The sequence below is a fragment of the Triticum aestivum genome, chromosome 2B (assembly GCF_018294505.1).
Source record: "Triticum aestivum cultivar Chinese Spring chromosome 2B, IWGSC CS RefSeq v2.1, whole genome shotgun sequence".
NCBI lineage: Eukaryota > Viridiplantae > Streptophyta > Magnoliopsida > Poales > Poaceae > Triticum > Triticum aestivum.
The window spans coordinates 237,475,241-237,493,774 of record NC_057798.1 but is presented as its reverse complement, the minus strand read 5'-3'; the positions used below and the strand labels follow the sequence as shown (position 1 = coordinate 237,493,774).

General features: G+C 48.2%; 1 protein-coding gene across 1 annotated transcript; it reads right to left on the bottom strand.

The window, feature by feature from the left end:
* Nucleotides 1-563: 563 nt before the first annotated feature.
* LOC123039181 (proline-rich receptor-like protein kinase PERK9) lies at nt 564-18,047 on the bottom strand (the record flags this gene model as incomplete). The annotated part of the gene is given in 5 exon segments (XM_044462449.1): nt 564-642; nt 1,429-1,756; nt 1,831-2,262; nt 17,306-17,337; nt 17,976-18,047. Coding segments are annotated over 5 exon segments (873 nt in total).
* Between the last annotated feature and the right edge of the window lie 487 nt (nt 18,048-18,534).

The following is an 18,534-nucleotide window of genomic DNA, read 5'->3' as shown; positions in this document are numbered from 1 at the left end:
TAAAGATGACCCTTGGGTTAATTACTCCCAAGGGAAAATATATGTGGTGGTGAGGCAAATGGTAAAACCAAGGTTGGGCCTTGCTGGAGGAGTTTTATTCAAAGCAAACTGTCGAGGGGGTCCCATAAATCACCCGACCGCGTAAGGAACGCAAAATCCGGGAACATAACACCGGTATGACGGAAACTAGGGTGGCAAGAGTGGAACAAAACACCAGGCATAAGGCCGAGCCTTCCACCCTTTACCAAATATATAGATGCATTAATAATATAAGAGATATTGTGATATCCCAATAAAAATCCTATCCACCATGGAGTAATCTTCAACTTCACCTGCAACTAGCAACGCTATAAGAGGGCTGAGCAAAGCGGCAACATAGCCAAGCAACGGTTTGCATAGGAAAGGTGTCAAAGGTTAGAGGTTCATGGCAACATGGGATGGCTCGACAAACAGATGATAGGTAGCGCAGCAAAGCGATAGAACGAAGCAACTAGCATAGCAATGATAGTAGTGAGATCCAGGGTAGCGGTCATCTTGCCTGAAATCCCGCAAGGAAGAAGAATGAGTCCATGAAGAAGACGAACGGATGAAACCGAACCAAGCGTAGACGAACGAATCCTCACGATCGCAACATTACCGGAACTAAGAAGCAACACCGGAAAGAAACAAACAACATGGTAAACCAACAAGCATAAGCATGGCATGATGCACAAACAAGTATGATGCATGACCGGTTTAATGAGGCATGGCATGGCAATATGCACAAACAACACTACAAGTTAAGTGGAGCTCAATATGCAACGAGTTGCATATTGACGAAACACCACATGGACATAGTTGTTTAATCTCGTTTAAGCTACCAAACAATATTAAATGTTGTTAAACATGGCAAGAGGTGAGGCATAATAAAACTACCTATCTAAGCAAGTTTAAATGAGGCCAGAACAACAAAACAACAATTCCGGAAAATCCCCATATGCAAATTATGGATTTGGTACTGTTCTGCCCTAAACACAATTTTAAAGTTGTCAAGCAGGAAAATAAAGTGGATCATGTTAAACTAGGCATTTTTCCACCCCATTTACATATAAAGTTTATTTAAAACCGAGCTATGGTTATTTAGTTATGAAATAAAGCATTTTAGCATGGCATATTAGCAAATTTAAATAAACAGCAAGTTAAACATTTTAAACATGGATGAAAATGGCATATTATTAATCTACACGAAATTCTAAGCAATTTACATGTATAAATTATTTTAATCCGATGCACAGTTGTGGAGTTATTATATGCATGAACTTCAGGGGGTTTTCTGAAAATCTGTTAATTCTACGGATAATGTTAAAATCGCTGGACAGGGAAAAAATAGCAACGGGCCGAATCTAGTCAGCCCACAAGTGCACAGGAGAGGGGGCGGGGGCTGCTCACCCTGGGCCAAGGCCGGTCGGTCGGAGCTGGGCCGCGGGCAGGCTGGAAGGGGGCGTTGGGCCTGGCTGGCTTCGGCTGGGCCTGGCGCTGGCTGCGGCTGCGGGCCTGGGCTTGCGGGGCACATGCGCAGGGGCACGAGCGCTCGTGATCGGTCCCGATCGAGACGAAGGCGGCAGACAGCGGCGGGGCTCCGGCAAGGGCCGGCGAGGCTAGAGCAGGCCATGGGGGCGGCGCTGGCGTCCAGATCCGGCGAGGGAACAGCCGGATCTGACGTTCCCTAGGCTGAGGGAAGCCGGCGACGAGGTTCCTGGCGGCGGCGGCGGGGTTACTGCAAGGGGAGAGAGAGATCTGAGAGAGAGAGAGAAACCAGAGGGAGATACGGGAGAGAGAGGGAGCCACGACCTGGCGGCGGAGGATGGGCGGCGGAGGACGGGCGGCGGAGATCCGGCGAGGCAACGGGGCGAGGACGGCGGCCTCCGGCGGCGAGGTCGAGGCGCTGGAGGGCGGCGGCGCTCCCCCGATCCCAAACTGGATCGAGCGGGAGGCTTCGGGCGGCTCGGGTGCGGTCGGGCCCTGGATGGGCCTGGCGGGCTGTGCCCGGGCTTGGATGGGCTGCGGCGAGGGGAACTGCCAGGGGGGGCGCTGGGAGGCCGCGTGGCGAGCGCCGGTTGGCCCTGGCGGCGGATGGCGGCGGCGCGCCCAATGGCGACTTGCCAAGTGGCGAGCAGGGGCTGGAGGGGCGCGGAAATGGAGGGGAGCAGCGGTGTTGATGATTGGGCTGCGCGGAAAACAAGGTGGAAGGAAGGGGAAGGCCAAAATTGGTAGGGGAGACATCTTTATATACTAAGGGGGCTAGGGTTAGGGGGTTTGAGGCCGTTTCGGAGCCGTTCGATCTCGATCGGAGGGTCCGGAGCGGAGGGGGGGTTAGGTGGGCTGCAGGTGGGCTGTGACGAGAGGGTCTGGACTGAGGGGAGAGAAGAGATAGCAGCCCGACACGGGTTTTCGGAGACCAAAAAACACCCGACGAATATACCGACTATATCGCGGTTATATATTTAACGGTTGGGCAGTCAAACGAACTTCGAATGCGATGAAACTTGGCAGGCGCTCTGTCTACACTATAATAAGACCGCACAACAAGTTGCAACCCATTCCGAGAACATTTTTCTGCCACTTATAGAATAATATTTCAGAGGTGCCGCGGGCGCGTGCAAGTGTGGTCGGGCTCAGAACGGACAACGAAGAGAACCGGCGGAAACCCGGACGGATGCAAGTTTTTATGAAAACGATGCCGATGCAATGCGCATGATGCTATGAGACGAGATGCATAACAAGAACAAAATGCAAAACAACAGACAAAAACCCAACCACGGAGGAAATAACATACAGCATCTCCGGAAAAGTCAAGAGTTGGAGTTACGAATATGGAAAATTGCATCCGGGGCGTTACATTCGCCTTCTTCACAGGCACCGGGCCTTTTCCAAAACGCGGCAGCTTCACAGGCATTCGCCTTCTTCACTAGCACCGGGCCTTTTCCAAAACGCGGCAGCTTCACTGGCATTCGCCTTCTTCACAGGCACCGGGCCTTTTCCAAAACGTGACAGCTTCACAGGCATTCGCCTTCTTCACAGGCACCGGGCCTTTTCCAAAACGCGACAGCTTCACAGGCATTCGCCTTCTTCATAGGCACCGGGCCTTTTCCAAAATGCGGCAGCTTCACAGGCATTCGCCTTCTTCACAGGCACCGGGCCTTGCTCAGGGGTAAAATCTTCAGAGATGTTGAATGTTCCACGCGTTCTGGACGGGCACCCCTTCTTGGGTCTCCAAGCGCGCGGAGCCGGGCCTGGAAACATGAACAACCTTGAATGGGCCCTCCCACATGGGAGAGAGCTTATGCAGCCCCTCCCTGGAGAGAACCTGTCTGAGCACGAGGTCCCCTACCTCAAGAGTCCTGGGGCAGATGTTGCGGCAGTGGTATCGCCGCAGCGCCTGTTGGTACCTTGCCGCTCGCAGCGCGGCTTCTTGACGGTGCTCCTCCCCCAGCACGAGGTCCATCCCCCACATGGCGTCTTGCTGCACCTCATCGAACGCCAGGACCCGTGCGGAACGACGCCTGACCTCGTGAGGGAGAACGGCCTCAGCTCCGTAGACAAGGAAGAACGGGGTCTCGCCAGTCGGCTTGGTCGCGGTTGTGCGGATAGACCACAGCACGGACTGGAGCTCGTCATACCAGCCCCTGCCGCAGGCCTCCAGCTTCTTCTTGAAGGTCCTGGTTTTGAGGCCCCTCAGGACCTCCGCGTTGGCTCGTTCGGCCTGGCCATTGCTCCGGGGGTGTGCCATCGAGGCGTAGCATATCTGCATTCCAAGGTTAGCATAGTACGTTTTGAAGAGATTGCTGGTGAACTGCGAACCGTTGTCGGTGATAATGCGGTCAGGCACCCCAAATCAGCTCATGAGGCCCTTGATGAACTTGACTGCTGAGCCCGCGGGTATGGTGTGGACAGCTTCCATCTCAGCCCACTTGGTGAACTTGTCCACGACGACAGAGAGGTAGCGGTAGCCCCCTGGCGCCCGAGGGAACGGGCCCAGAATGTCCAGCCCCCAAACTGCGAACGACCATGAGAGGGGTATGGTCTGCAGTGTCCCCGCCGGCTAGTGGATTTGCTTGGCGTGGAATTGGCAGGCTTCATAAGCCTTTACCAGCTCAATGGCGTCGTTGAGCGTTGTGGGCCAGTAGAAACCACTCCGAAACGCCTTGCCAACGAGGGTTCGCGAGGATGAGTGATGCCCACAGTCTCCACCGTGTATGTCCGCCAACAGCTCCTTCCCTTGCTCTCTGGGAATGCAACGCAGGGACACGTCATTCGGTCACCTCCGTTAAAGCTCCCCATCCTTGATGTTGTAGGTCGTGGCCTGCCGTGTCACGCGCTTCGTGTCCTCCTCCTTCTCCGGCAGAGTCCCTTGTGCCAAGTAGTCCTCGAATTCTGCCATCCAACATCCCTCCTGAGGCTCCAACGCCAGGAGCAGGCATGCCCCTGAGGCCGGGCCGCAGGCTGGGGCTCCCGAGGCAGGTGGCTGAGGGAGCTCCTCCCTAGGTTGCGCTGTGCTTGATAACGACGGTGTCGCTGAGGGTTTGAAGAGTCGCTCCTTGATATGTCTCATAATGTATCTATAATTTTTGATTGTTCCATGCTATTATATTACCTGTTTTGGATGTTTCTGGGCTTTATTTTATACATTATTATCATTTTTGGGACTAACCTACTAACCGGAGGCCCAACCCATATTGCTGTTTTTTTGCCTATTTCAGTATTTCGAAGAAAAGGAATATCAAACGGAGTCCAAACAGAATGAAACCTTCGGGAGCGTGATTTTTGGAACAAACAAGATCCGGAGAGCTTGGAGTGCAAGTCAAGAAACAACCGGAGCCTCCACGAGATAGGAGGGCGCCCCCCTGTAGGGCGCGCCCCCCTGTCTCGTGGGCCCCTCGGGCATCCACCGACGTACTTCTTCCTCCTATATATACGTACGGACCCCGAAAACATCCAGGGGCACCATGAAACACAATTTCCACCACCGTAACCTTCCGTATCCGCGAGATCCCATCTTGGGGCCTTCGTCGGCACTCTGCCGGAGGGGGAATCAACCATGGAGGGCCTCTACATCAACATCCTTGCCCCTCCTATGAGTTGTGAGTAGTTTACCTCAGACCTACGGGTCCATAGTTATTAGCCAGATGGCTTCTTCTCTCTTTTTGGATATCAATACAATGTTCTCCCCCTCTCTTGTGGAGATCTATTCGATGTAATCTCTTTTTGCGGTTTGCTTGTCGAGATCCGATGAATTGTGGGTTTATGATCAGATTTATCTATGGATATTAATTGAATCTTCTCTGAATTCTTTTATGTATGATTGAGTTATCTTTGCAAGTCTCTTCGAATTATCGGTTTGGTTTGGCCTACTAGATTGATCTTTCTTGCCATGGGAGAAGTGCTTAGCTTTGGGTTCAATCTTGCGGTGTTCTTACCCAGTGAGAGAAAGGGTTGCAAGACACGTATTGTATTGTTTCCATCGAGGATAACAAGATGGGGTTTATATCATATTGCATGAGTTTATCCCTCTACATCATGTCATCTTGCTTAATGCGTTGCTCTGTTCTTTTGAACTTAATACTCTAGATGCATGCTGGATAGCGGTCAATGTGTGGAGTAATAGTAGTAGATGCAGGCAGGAGTCGGTCTACTTGTTATGGACGTGATGCCTATATACATGATCATGCCTAGATAACGTCATAATTATTCGCTTTTCTATCAATTGCTCGACAGCAATTTGTTCACCCACCGTGATACTTAGGCTCTCGAGAGAAGCCTCTAGTGAAACCTATGGCCCCTGGGTCTATCTCTTATCATATTTGCTTTCAATCTACTTTTATTTGCATCTTTACTTTTTTGCATCTATATTATAAAATACCAAAAATATATTTATCTTATCATACTATCTCTATCAGATCTCACTTTCACAAGTGGACGTGAAGGGATTGACAACCCCTTTATTGCGTTGGTTGCGAGTTCTCAGTTTGTTTGTGTAGGCGCGTGGGACTTTTGAGGAGCCTCCTACTTGATTGATACCTTGGTTCTCAAAAACTGAGGGAAATACTTACGCTACACTTGCTGCATCACCCTCTCCTCTTCGGGGAAAACCAATGCTAGCTCAAGACGTAGCAAGAAGGATTTCTGGCGCCGTTGTCGGGGAGGTCTTCGCTCAAGTCAAGACATACCAAGTACCTATCACAAACCCATCTCCCTCGCATTTACATTATTTGCCATTTGCCTCTCGTTTTCCTCTCCCCCACTTCACCCTTGCCGTTTTATTCGCCCTCTCTTTCCCAATCTCCTCTCCGCCTTTTTGTTTTCCTTCCCGTTGCCATGGCCGAATCAAAAAGAACTAAGGGATTTCTCCCGAGTTCTAGTGCCTTGGATAACCCCTCTATCCTCTCTAAGCTCATAAACAATGATCCTACGGAAAGACCTACCGGGGTCACCAATGAGAGTTTAGATAATTTTGATGAAGATGACTCCGGAATTTTTCGCTTTTTGCTTGATGAATCTCTAAAAGATGCTTGGGATAGGTTATTAAGGATTCGGGCTAGCTATGTGCCACAATATCAAATTGGTGTTTACTTAAAAAGTTTCTATGTTGGCTTGCCCGCTTCTTTCAAACAAGTTCTAGATTCTATTTTTGAAGAAGGTTTTCTTGAAGGGGATGCTATAGATACCTACGAAAAAATGAAAACCATATTTGGGAACCCTTTAAATGATAAAGTTGAATCAACCACTCTCTTGTGCTTTTATCAAAATGAAATTATCAAAGAAATGAAGTCTAGCTTAGATGAAAATTTCCGTAACGTGCTTAATCTTACTTCATCCATTAATGGCAATGTTCTTAACCTGAATAGAAGGATGAATGCCATAGAAAGGAGATCCTCTCTTGCTACTTATGAATCAAGTGCCAAAGATGGCACTCGTTAGATCTATCTTCACTTTTATGCCTAGCTAGAGGCGTTAAACGATAGCGCTAGTTGGGAGGCAACCCAATTTTCTTTATGTTCTTTGTTTTTGTTCCTGTTTAGTGTTTAATTTTTTTCTACTTTCTGTTTAGATGTGTTTTTATCTTTTTTTTAGTGTTTGTGCCAAGTAGAACCTATAGGATAAACTATGATGATGGTTGATTTGATTCTGCTGAAAAACAGAAACTTTGCGCTCACGAGACAAAATTCAATAAATCACAGAAACGTGATTTTGCATTGATTCTTTTTGCTGCTGATCAATAAACAAATTTTACAGTACGTCCTATTTTTTAGGATTTTTAGAGTTACATAAGTTTGCGTTAGTTACAGATTGATACAGACTGTTCTGTTTTGACAGATTCTGTTTTTCGTGTGTAGTTTGCTTATTTCAATGCATCTATGGCTAATAAATTAGTTTATAAACCATAAGGAAGTTGGAATACAGTAGGTTTAACACCAAAATAAATAAAGAATGAGTTCATTAAAGTACCTTATGTGGTGGTTTTGTTTTCTTTCACTAACGGAGCTTATAAGATTTCCTGTTGAGTTTTGTGTTGTGAAGTTTTCAAGTTTTGGGTAAAGCTTTTATGGACTATGGAATAAAGAGTGGCAAGAGCCTAATCTTGGGGATGCCCAAGTCAGCCCAATATATTCAAGAATAGCCAAAAGCCTAAGCTTGGGGATGCCCCGGGAAGGCATCCTCTCTTTCGTAACTTTACTTGGAGCTATATTTTTATTCGCCACATGATATGTGTTTTGCTTGGAGCGTCGTGTATTATATTGGTCTTTGCTTGTTAGTTTACCACAATAATCCTTGCTATACACACCTTTTGGGAGAAGCCTATTTGATTAGAATTTTCTAGAATACTCTATGTGCTTCACTTATATCTTTTGAGCTTGATAGTTTTTGCTCTAGTGCTTCACTTATATCTTTTAGAGCATGGTGGTGGATTAATTTTGAAGAAATTGCTAGTCTCTCATGCTTCACTTATATTATTTTGAGAGTCTTTTAGAACAGCATGGTATTTGCTATGGTTATAATTTGGTCCTAGAATGATGAGCATCCAAGTTGGGTATAATAAAAACTCTGATAGAAAGTGAATTGGATGCTATGATCAATTTGATGCTTGATAATTGTTTTGAGATATGGAGGTAGTGATATTAAAGTCATGCTAGTTGGGTGATTATGAATTTAAAGAATGCTTGTGTTGAAGTTTGTGATTCCCGTAGCATGCACGTATGGTGAACCGCTTTGTGATGAAGTTGGAGCATAATTTTATTTATTGAATGTCTTCCTTATGAGTGGCAGTCGGGGACGAGCGATGGTATTTTCCTACCAATCTATCCCCCTAGGAGCATGCGCGTAGTGCTTTGGTTTTTGATGACTAAAAATTTTTTACAACAAGTATATGAGTTCTTTTGACTAATGTTGAGTCCATGGATTATACGCACCCTTTCACCCTTCCATTATTGCTAGCCTCTCTTGTACCGTGCAACTTTCGCCGGTACCATACACCCACCATATACCTTCCTCAAAACAGCCACCATACTTACCTATTATGGCATTTCCATAGCCATTCCGAGATATATTGCCATGCAACTTTCCACCATTCCATTTATTATGACACGTTTCATCATTGTCATATTGCTCTTTGCATGATCATGTAGTTGACATCGTATTTGTGGCAAAGCCACCATCATAATCTTCATACATGTCGCTCTTGATTCATTGCATATCCCGGTATACCGTTGGAGGCATTCACATAGAGTCATATCTTGTTCTAGCTTTGAGTTGTAAATCCATAAAAGTGTGATGATCTCCATTATTAGAGCATTGTCCTAGTGAGGAAAGGATGATGAAGACTATGATTCCCCCACAAGTCGGGATGAAACTTCGGACTTTACAAAAAAAATAAAAAAAAGAGAAAGGCCAAAAAGAAAAGAAAAAGAAGGCCAAAGAAAAAACAAAGAAAATAAAAGAAAATAAAAAAAGGGATGAGAGAAAAAGAGAGAAGGGACAATGCTACTATCTCTTTTTCCACACTTGTGCTTCAAAATAGCACCATGATCTTCATGATAGAGAGTCTCATATGTTGTCACTTTCATATACTAGTGGGATTTTTTCATTATAGAACTTGGCTTGTATATTCCAATGATGGGCTTCCTCAAAATGCCCTAGGTCTTCGTGAGCAAGCAAGTTGGATGCACACCCACTAGTTTTCTTTTGTTGAGCTTTCATATATTTATAGCTCTAGTGCATCTGTTGCATGGCAATCCCTACTCACTCACATTGATATCTATTAATGGGCATCTCCATAGCCTGTTGATATGCCTAGTTGATGTGAGACTATCTTCTTTTTTGTCTTCCCCACAACCACCATTCTATTCCACATATAGTGCTATGTCCATGGCTCACGCTCATGTATTGCGTGAAAGTTGAAAGAGTTTGAGATTATTAAAGTATGAAACAATTGCTTGGCTCGTCATCAGGGTTGTGCATGATTAAATACTTTGTGTGATGAAGATAGATCAATAGCCAGACTATATGATTTTGTAGGGATAACTTTCTTTGGCCATGTTATTTTGAGAAGACATGATTACTTTGCTTAGTATGCTTGAAGTATTACTATTTCTTATGTCAATATGAACTTTTATTTTGTATTATTTGGATCTGAACATTCATGCCACATTAAAGAAAATTACATTGAGAATTATGCTTGGTAGCATTCCACATCAAAAATTCTCTTTTTATCATTTACCTACTCGAGGACGAGCATGAATTAAGCTTGGGGATGCTTGATACGTCTCCAAATGTATCTATAATTTTTGATTGTTCCATGCTATTATATTACCTGTTTTGGATGTTTATGGGCTTTATTTTATACATTATTATCATTTTTGGGACTAACCTACTAACCGGAGGCCCAACCCATATTGTTGTTTTTTTTGCCTATTTCAGTATTTCGAAGAAAAGGAATATCAAACGGAGTCCAAATGGAATGATACCTTCGGGAGCGTGATTTTTGGAACGAACAAGATCCGGAGAGCTTGGAGTGCAAGTCAAGAAACAACCGAAGCCTCCACGAGATAGGAGGGCGCCCCCCCCCTGTAGGGCGCGCCCCCTGTCTCGTGGGCCGCTCGGGCATCCACCGACGTACTTCTTCCTCCTATATATACCTACGGACCCCGAAAACATCCAGGGGCACCACGAAACACAATTTCCACCATCGTAACCTTCTGTATCCGCGAGATCCCATCTTGGAGCCTTCGCCGGCACTATGCCGGAGGGGGAATCAACCACGGAGGGCCTCTACATCAACATCCTTGCCCCTCCTATGAGTTGTGAGTAGTTTACCTCAGACCTACGGGTCCATAGTTATTAGCCAGATGGCTTCTTCTCTCTTTTTGGATATCAATACAATGTTCTCCCCCTCTCTTGTGGAGATCTATTCGATGTAATCTCTTTTTGCGGTTTGTTTGTCGAGATCCGATGAATTGTGGGTTTATGATCAGATTTATCTATGGATATTAATTGAATCTTCTCTGAATTCTTTTATGTATGATTGAGTTATCTTTGCAAGTCTCTTCGAATTATCGGTTTGGTTTGGCCTACTAGATTGATCTTTCTTGCCATGGGAGAAGTGCTTAGCTATGGGTTCAATCTTGTGGTGTTCTTACCCAATGATAGAAAGGGTTGCAAGACACGTATTGTATTGTTTCCATTGAGGATAACAAGACGGGGTTTATATCATATTGCATGAGTTTATCCCTCTACATCATGTCATCTTGCTTAATGTGTTGCTCTGTTCTTATGAACTTAATACTCTAGATGCATGCTGGATAGAGGTCGATGTGTGGAGTAATAGTAGTAGATGCAGGCAGGAGTCGGTCTACTTGTTATGGACGTGATGCCTAGATAACATCATAATTATTCGCTTTTCTATCAATTGCTCGACAGTAATTTGTTCACCCACCGTAATACTTATGCTCTCAAGAGAAGCCTCTAGTGAAACCTATGGCCCCCGGGTCTATCTCTTATCATATTCGCTTTCAATCTACTTTTATTTGCATCTTTACTTTTTTGCATCTATATTATAAAATACCAAAAATATATTTATCTTATCATACTATCTCTATCAGATCTCACTTTCGCAAGTGGCCGTGAAGGGATTGACAACCCCTTTATTGCGTTGGTTGCGAGTTCTCAGTTTGTTTGTGTAGGCGCGTGGGACTTTTGAGGAGCCTCCTACTGGATTGATACCTTGGTTCTCAAAAACTGAGGGAAATACTTACGCTACACTTGTTGCATCACCCTCTCCTCTTTGGGGAAAACCAACGCTAGCTCAAGACGTAGCACTCCTCGAAGACGCCAGGCTCCTGAGGCAGCCGCCTGGATGCCCTCTTGGCGATGTCGTCAGCCTCTTGATTGGTACCGCGAGGCACATGCTGCAACTCCAACCCCCAAAATTGTTTCTCCATCTTGCGAACCTCCGCGAGGTACGCTTCCATGTGTTCATCCTTTGGCTCGTACACCTTGTTGGAGAAGTTGACGAGGAGCTGCGAGTCGCCCTTAACGGTGATTCATTTTACTCCCAAGGCGACGACTGCCCTTAGGCCCGCTATCAGGCCCTCGTACTCTGTTGTGTTGTTGGAAACCTTCTCCCCATGCTGGAAACAGAGCTGCACGGCATGGTAAAGCTTGTCCTGAGTGGGGGATATGAGCACTGCACCAGCCCCTACGCCCCGCCGTGCGAACGCTCCGTCGAAGTACATCACCCAACCATCCGGCGCTTCGCTCCCTGGGGAGAGCGACCGGTTATCGCCCATTTTGAGCCCTGGCCCCTCTGTCCATTCCGCCACGAAATCTGCGAGCGCAGCTCCCTTAATGACCCTGGTAGTACTGAATTCTAGCTGGAATGCTTGCAGCTCAATGTTCCATTCGGCGACCCTCCCTACTGAATTGGGGCTCCTGAGTACCCTTTCCAGGGGGTAGGCTGAGACAACCTTGATGGGATGGCCTTGAAAATAGTGCCGCAGCTTGCGCGAGGCCACCAATAGTGCGAGGAGGAGTTTTTGAGGCATTGGGTACTGTGCCCTCGCGTCCCGCAACACCGTGCTGACGAAGTACACCGGGTGCTCGACGAGATTGAGGGCGCTGGTGCGGCCCGCGTCCTCTGGAGGTTGAGGTGCCTCCTGAGGCGGCGGGGCCCTTGGTCCTTGGTCGCCTGAGGGAGCCTCCTTCGCTCCGGGTGCGCTCCCTTGATGAGGCTGATCCTTCTCTGCCGAGGTCGTGGTCTCTGCGAGGCCTTCCTGGCCTTGTTCCGCCTTGGCCGGGAGTGCGGCTGCCGCCGAGGTCTGGCGCTCCTTTCTGACTGCCACTAGGGCTGCGCTAGCGGAGTAAGGGGTGGCCGCAAGGTAGAGCACCAGGGGCTCTCGAGGGCGCGGGGCCACCATCACCGGGGGGCTGGTAAGGTACCTTTTGAGGTCTTGAAATGCTTTGGCGGCCTCTTCAGTCCATTCGAAGGGGCCTTTCTTCTTCATCAGCTTGAAGAAGGGCAGCGCCTGCTCTCCCAGCTTGGAGATGAAATGCCCTAAAGCGGTTACACGCCCGATGAGCTTCTGCATTTCCCTGAGGGTCTTTGGCGGGCTCATGTCCTCGACTGCCTTGACCTTCTCTGGGTTAGCCTCAATGCCCCTTTGAGATACGAGGAAGCCTAGGAGCTTGCCCGAGGGGACTCCAAACACACACTTCTCCGGGTTGAGCCGCAGGTCCACTTTGGTGAGGCTCGCGAAGGTTTCTTCCAAGTCATGTATTAGGGTCTTCGCCTCCCGAGACTTCACCACAATGTCATCAACGTAAGCCTCAGCGTTCCTCCCTAGCTGTCGCCCCAGAGCGATGTGCATCAATCGCTGGAAGGTTCCGCCTGCATTGCGCAACCCAAACGGCATGCAGGTGTAGCAGTATACCCCACACGGGGTCAGGAAGGCCGTTTTCTCCACGTCCTCCACCACCATTTTGATCTGATGATAGCCCGAGAAGGCATCCAGGAAGCACAGTAGGTCACACTCGGCGGTGGAGTCTATGATCTGGTCAATGCGAGGGAGCGGGAATGGATCATGTGGGCAGGCTTTGTTGAGGTTGGTGAAGTCGACACACATGCGTTCTTTTCCTCCCTTCTTTGGCACGAAGACAGGGTTGGCCAGCCAATCGGGGTAGCGGACCTCGCGAATGACCCCTGCTGCTTCTAACTTGCGGGTCTCTTGGACGATGAAGGCATGCTTTTCAGTGGAGTGCCGCCTTGCTTTCTGCTTCACAGGGCGCACGTTGGGGCACACATTGAGATGATGCTCAATTACATCCCTCGGGACTCCCACCGGTTGATTAGGCTCCCATGCAAACACCTTCCTGTTTGCGCGCAGGAAACTAATCAGGGCCTCCTCCTACTCAGGCACGAGGTTGGTGCCTATGGTGAAGGTTGCACCAGTGGGCTCATCCTCGTCGACCGGTACCTTCTTGGTCTCCGCCTTGTCTTGGCTGAACAGTTGCTTCTTTTTGGCTAGTGCAGCCCTCTTGGGCTCGAGGGCGACTGAGCTGGCGGGCTGCGCTACTGCGGCAGTCTTGAAGGCAAGCTTCAACGCTTGCAACGCATCCCCGGTGTCTCCGGACACGGTAAGGACGCTGTTGCTCCTGGGCATCTTCATGAGGTTGTACGCGGGGTGAGTCACGGCCATGAACCGGGCCAGGGTTGGGTAGCCGAGGATGGCATTGTACGGGAGACCGATGGGGGCGATGTTGAAGTCGATCAGCTCCGTGCGGAAGTTATCGTAGGTGCCGAAGGTCACTGGGAGGTGGATCTGTCCCAGGGGGGCGGTGGAACTGCCTCCGACGCCCGAGAAGGGCCTGCTGGGCTGATGCCGCTCCGGCGGCACGTGGAGGAGGCTGAAGGCTTCTACTGAGAGCACGTTGAGGCCAGCACCGCCGTCGATGAGTGTCCTGGTGACGGCTACCTAGAAGATGGTGGGGGTGCACAGCATCGGGAGCGCGCCCGAGCGGGCTGGGTTGGAGGGGTGATCATCCGAGCTGAAGGTCAAATCAGCATGGGGCGCCACCCAGCTCAGGGGGGTTCTTGGCGCTTGGCAGCAGCGCTGATCTGGCGGGTGAACGGCTTGATGTGGCAGCTCGAGGGTGGTGCCTGCGAGCCGCCCAGGAGAGCTGCAACGACCGGGGGCACTGGCGCGCCGTAACGGGCAAGGAAAAGGCCGCGCAATTCCCCCCAGGAGGTCACGGAAGCTGCCAGCAGGTGGAGCAGCCACATGCGAGCGACGCCGGTGAGGGCCATCGGAAACCAGTTGGCCATCACCCTGTCGTCCCCCTCGCCTTGAGGACGGCTTCTTCATACGCTAGCAGGAAAGCTTGCGGATCCGCCGCGCCGTCGTAGCGCGACGGCATCTCTAGCTTGAACTTGTGCGGCCACTACACCTGTCGCAAGGCGGGGGCCAAGGCTCGGAGCCCCCTGGCCCCAGTGCTGGCGTCGGTCGCTGGAGCAGGCGGTGCGCCGTCGGCCATGAGAGCAAAACGCAGTGTTGATGGAGAGCGGGTCGACGGAAGGGAGAACTCCGGCGCACCCCTACCTGGCGCGCCAAATGTCGGATTTCGGGTTCCGGCAGACCCTTAAGGTTCAAACTCTGGGGTGCGCGCGGAGATCACTCCCCCTACCGGCTCACGTCTCGTCGCCTCACAAAGGATCTAGGCTACCCGAAGAACAACACAAGGGACGCAAGGTTTATACTAGTTCGGGCCACCATTGTGGTGTAATACCCTACTCTAGTTTGTGGTGTGGTGGATTGCCTCAGGGGCTGATGATGAACAATACAAGGGAAGAACAGCCTCGTGAGGGATGTTCTTGCGGAGGTGATGCCTCTTGGGAAGGATTGGATCCGGATCCCTTTCTACTGTGGTGGCTAGTCCTATTTACAGAGCGAAGCCTTGGTCCTCTTCCCAAATATTAAGCGGGAAGGGCGCCAACAGTTGGCCATTTTGAAGGGGAACATCTAGTACCCTTATCGTGACTAAAGTTGGTCCTCGCCTGCCAAAGGCTCTGATGATGACGCTGGCTTGGGCTCCACGATGACCTCCATCCTGCCGTTCTGCTGGTCTTGGTCTTGTTGTACCGAAATGGTTGCCTTTGCTTGATACCCTTGCCTGCGCTTGCCCCCTTTGCACCAAAGAGGAAACAAGGACACTGCGCAGGCCGGCGCCCGCCTGGCTTCGGTCGTCATGGCTTGCGTCACGGGCACCTCGTGAGGTACCCGCCTTGATCTCTCCGCCTCCTCGCGAGCCAACCTAACGAGGCTGCGCCCGAGGAAGCTTTTTGTCGTCCGCCCCGCGAGGCTTGGCCCCTCACGAGGGTCTTGAGCTTGTGTTGACAAAGATGGGCCGTACTGGGCCACTTCTTGAGCCACACCGCAGGCCGCAGGCAGGCATGTCTGGGTACCCCCGTTCCCAGAACGCTGGCAACAGCTTTTGCAGTAGCAGTAAAATCTCATCCATGAAGAAATGCCTCTATGTTTGTTGGTAATGACACAGTCCCAGCACTCCCTAGCAAAAGAATAGTTCCAAAATAGGTGGAGAGTAGTTTCCTTAGAACCAGTGTTGCATAGTTCACAATTATAGGAAGGCAGAAATAAAAAAATTCCGTGGAGCAAATTTCTGGCGTTTACTCTGTCATGCAAAAGCAACCAGAAAAAAATGTTATATCTGAGCATAGAGGCATTCTTCCAAATCATTCTGAAAATTTGTGCAGCAACCTCTCATTTTGAGTAGCAATTATACATCTTGATAGATGAGAAGGAGGGGCTATTCCATGTATATTTCCATTTATCACGAGCTTCAAATAATTGAATATCTTGCTTAGAGTTCTGAAGGGCCTAAAATTGCTCGAAGGCTTGGGAAAACAGAGGAGTGCGAAAGTGGGCAGAAGGGTCATGAGAAGCGACGAAATCCTATATATACCTTAATAGTTGATCCCCACTAACTCAATTATCTTGACATGCAACTATGTCAACCCATCGCGTGAGCATGCATGCTCCACTAAATTTAATTCTCTCAACATGCAACTATGCCAACTCAGTATATAACTACGCATGGGAAAAGACTCACCTTAAAATGCATCATGCATGTTACTTATATTAAATAATTTTTTTACAACTATAAAATAATCAAATACATTAAATCATATATGCTTGAGTATCAGTTCTCATATTACTAATCATAATACTAAAGTTCCATAGCATCAAATCTCACAGAAATCACTTCATCCAATTCCCGCTACAACACGTAGGTCTATCTCTAGTTCCTAATAGAGATGTGCTTATCAAGAGTGAAAGAATACAATTCAGGATACATGTCTCTAATAAAACCAAAACCCCAATTATCCTCCCACAACAAAATAGTATCTCCTCTCTCTATGGTTGCTTTGGCCATCTTCTTATACTCAGGAATTAATTTGACAATATTCTTTCACCAGAAGGATCCTACTGGTCTATCTGTTAAATTATGTGCACATAGTATGTATTTCAAATGAGTTTGACTCAGTGAAGATTTTCATTATTGAAGAATTTGTGGAGATGCCACATTAGGAGACATCTATTATGAGGTGCCAAATTTTGAACTCCTGATCCTCTCTAATCATTAGGGAGGCAGACCAGATATATAACAAGCATTTTTTTTGTACTTTGAATAAGCAGAATGTAACATTGACCAATAATGCCAAACTAAAATATGAAGAAGCCTATAATATTTTGACCACGCAAATCCGCAATCTTTTCCCCGCCCAGGCACATACTAGCCCGCAGATCTTACTACCCTGAGCCACCACATGAACAGACAGAAGACAACGCGAAACCTTGGACTGCGGCTGAGGAAGCTAACGTGGAGCAGCGAAGAAGAGCAAAACAATGCGGAGCACCAGCAACTGAATTCTAGAACAAAACCCTCTCCAGACTGTCGCCACACAACACAATGTCATATGTGAACTCGCCCACCAAAGCCCCTTCACCACTCTTTACCACAACCAAAAGGACACAGGCGGTCAATAGAACAAAGCATGCATTGCCTTGCACGCGGGTGGGCCATCTCAAAGGGTCAACAACGGCCAAAGAATAGACATGATTGGCCCCCACACTCCCGACTCAGGAGAGAGCTTAGAGAGTTGTAAGATACTAGTAAATTGCACGTGCTTTGCACATGAATTGTGTGAGAGGGGAAAATTATCTGCAGAAATAGACTTATTTTTTGTGGGTAGAAATACATAGGCTTTGATAGTGGTTGATCATAAAACACCTTGAACAAGAAAATCACAAAGCAATCGTAAATGACAAAATTCCTTCAAGAGAGAAAGCAATTGAAGCAAGAATTTGTATGGAATAGTCTAGTATAGTAGAGAACATTGTGAAGATAGTATGATAAAAACATTCTCCATTAGAAGGGGCATACTCAATATAATAATCACTGAAACTTCTAGATGGTGCACATGCTAGAATCTAATTTAATAAGGAGGAGATTGAACTCAAACAACCATTGGATTCAAAACCTCTCGACCATCCATTTGAGTTTGTTCAGGGGATATATGTTCAGAGAGTGAATAGCATAAAACTACCACTTTTCATGCTAGGGTTCCAAAAAACCACCACTTTTTTGTTTGTGACTGATACCTACCACTTTTCTCGTTGGTTGTCTCAAAAAACCCAAATGTCCAGTTGCTAGCATCTTAAACCATTTTCTGACGGTCTGGGCCCACCAGTCAGGCCACGTCAGTGCCGCGCTTGATGGCGAGGCTGTTAACGGCCGTTAGTCGGACCGACCGGTGCGGTCAGACCGCACCCGCTCGTGTGCTGCTTCTCTCTCTGTTGGCAGCGCTCATTAAGTCGTCTCCCTCCCTCTCAGTCTGATCCCCTGCCCGCACTCATCTCTGCTCTCACTCTCACTCTCCTCTCCTCTCTGCTCTTCGACGCCAGCGGCGACTTGCGCTGTGGAAGCTCCACCTCCGCCATGCCTTCCTGGAATGACGAGGATACGAGCTCAGAGGATGAGTGCGACATCACAAGCATGGACATGGCTCTTTGGGTAAGTTTTTCGATCTGCTGAGCTAGGGTTAGGGTTCATCTTTGTGAGCTAGGGTAAGCTTTGGTTACTGTTATTTAGTAGGTAGGGTTATGGTTGATGTTTGAGCTATGTTTATGTATGCTTCAAAACTAGGGTTAGGGTTAGGGATCTTGCTGGATTGGGGAATTAATTTTTGATCTATGTCTGGTTCTGTGAGCTAAGGTGATTTTGTTGATGTGTTCATGTAGGAGACCCCTGACACCACTGTGGAGCCTCTTTTTTGTGGCCAGCTTGAGCTTTCTGAACCCACCTGCATGATGCACCACATGAGGCCAATTAAGTGTGTGGCATTTGAAGGAACCTTAACTGGAAGGCGTTTCTATGGTTGTCCAGTGCAGCAGGTATAGTACCTTATTTGGAATCATTTTCTTCTGA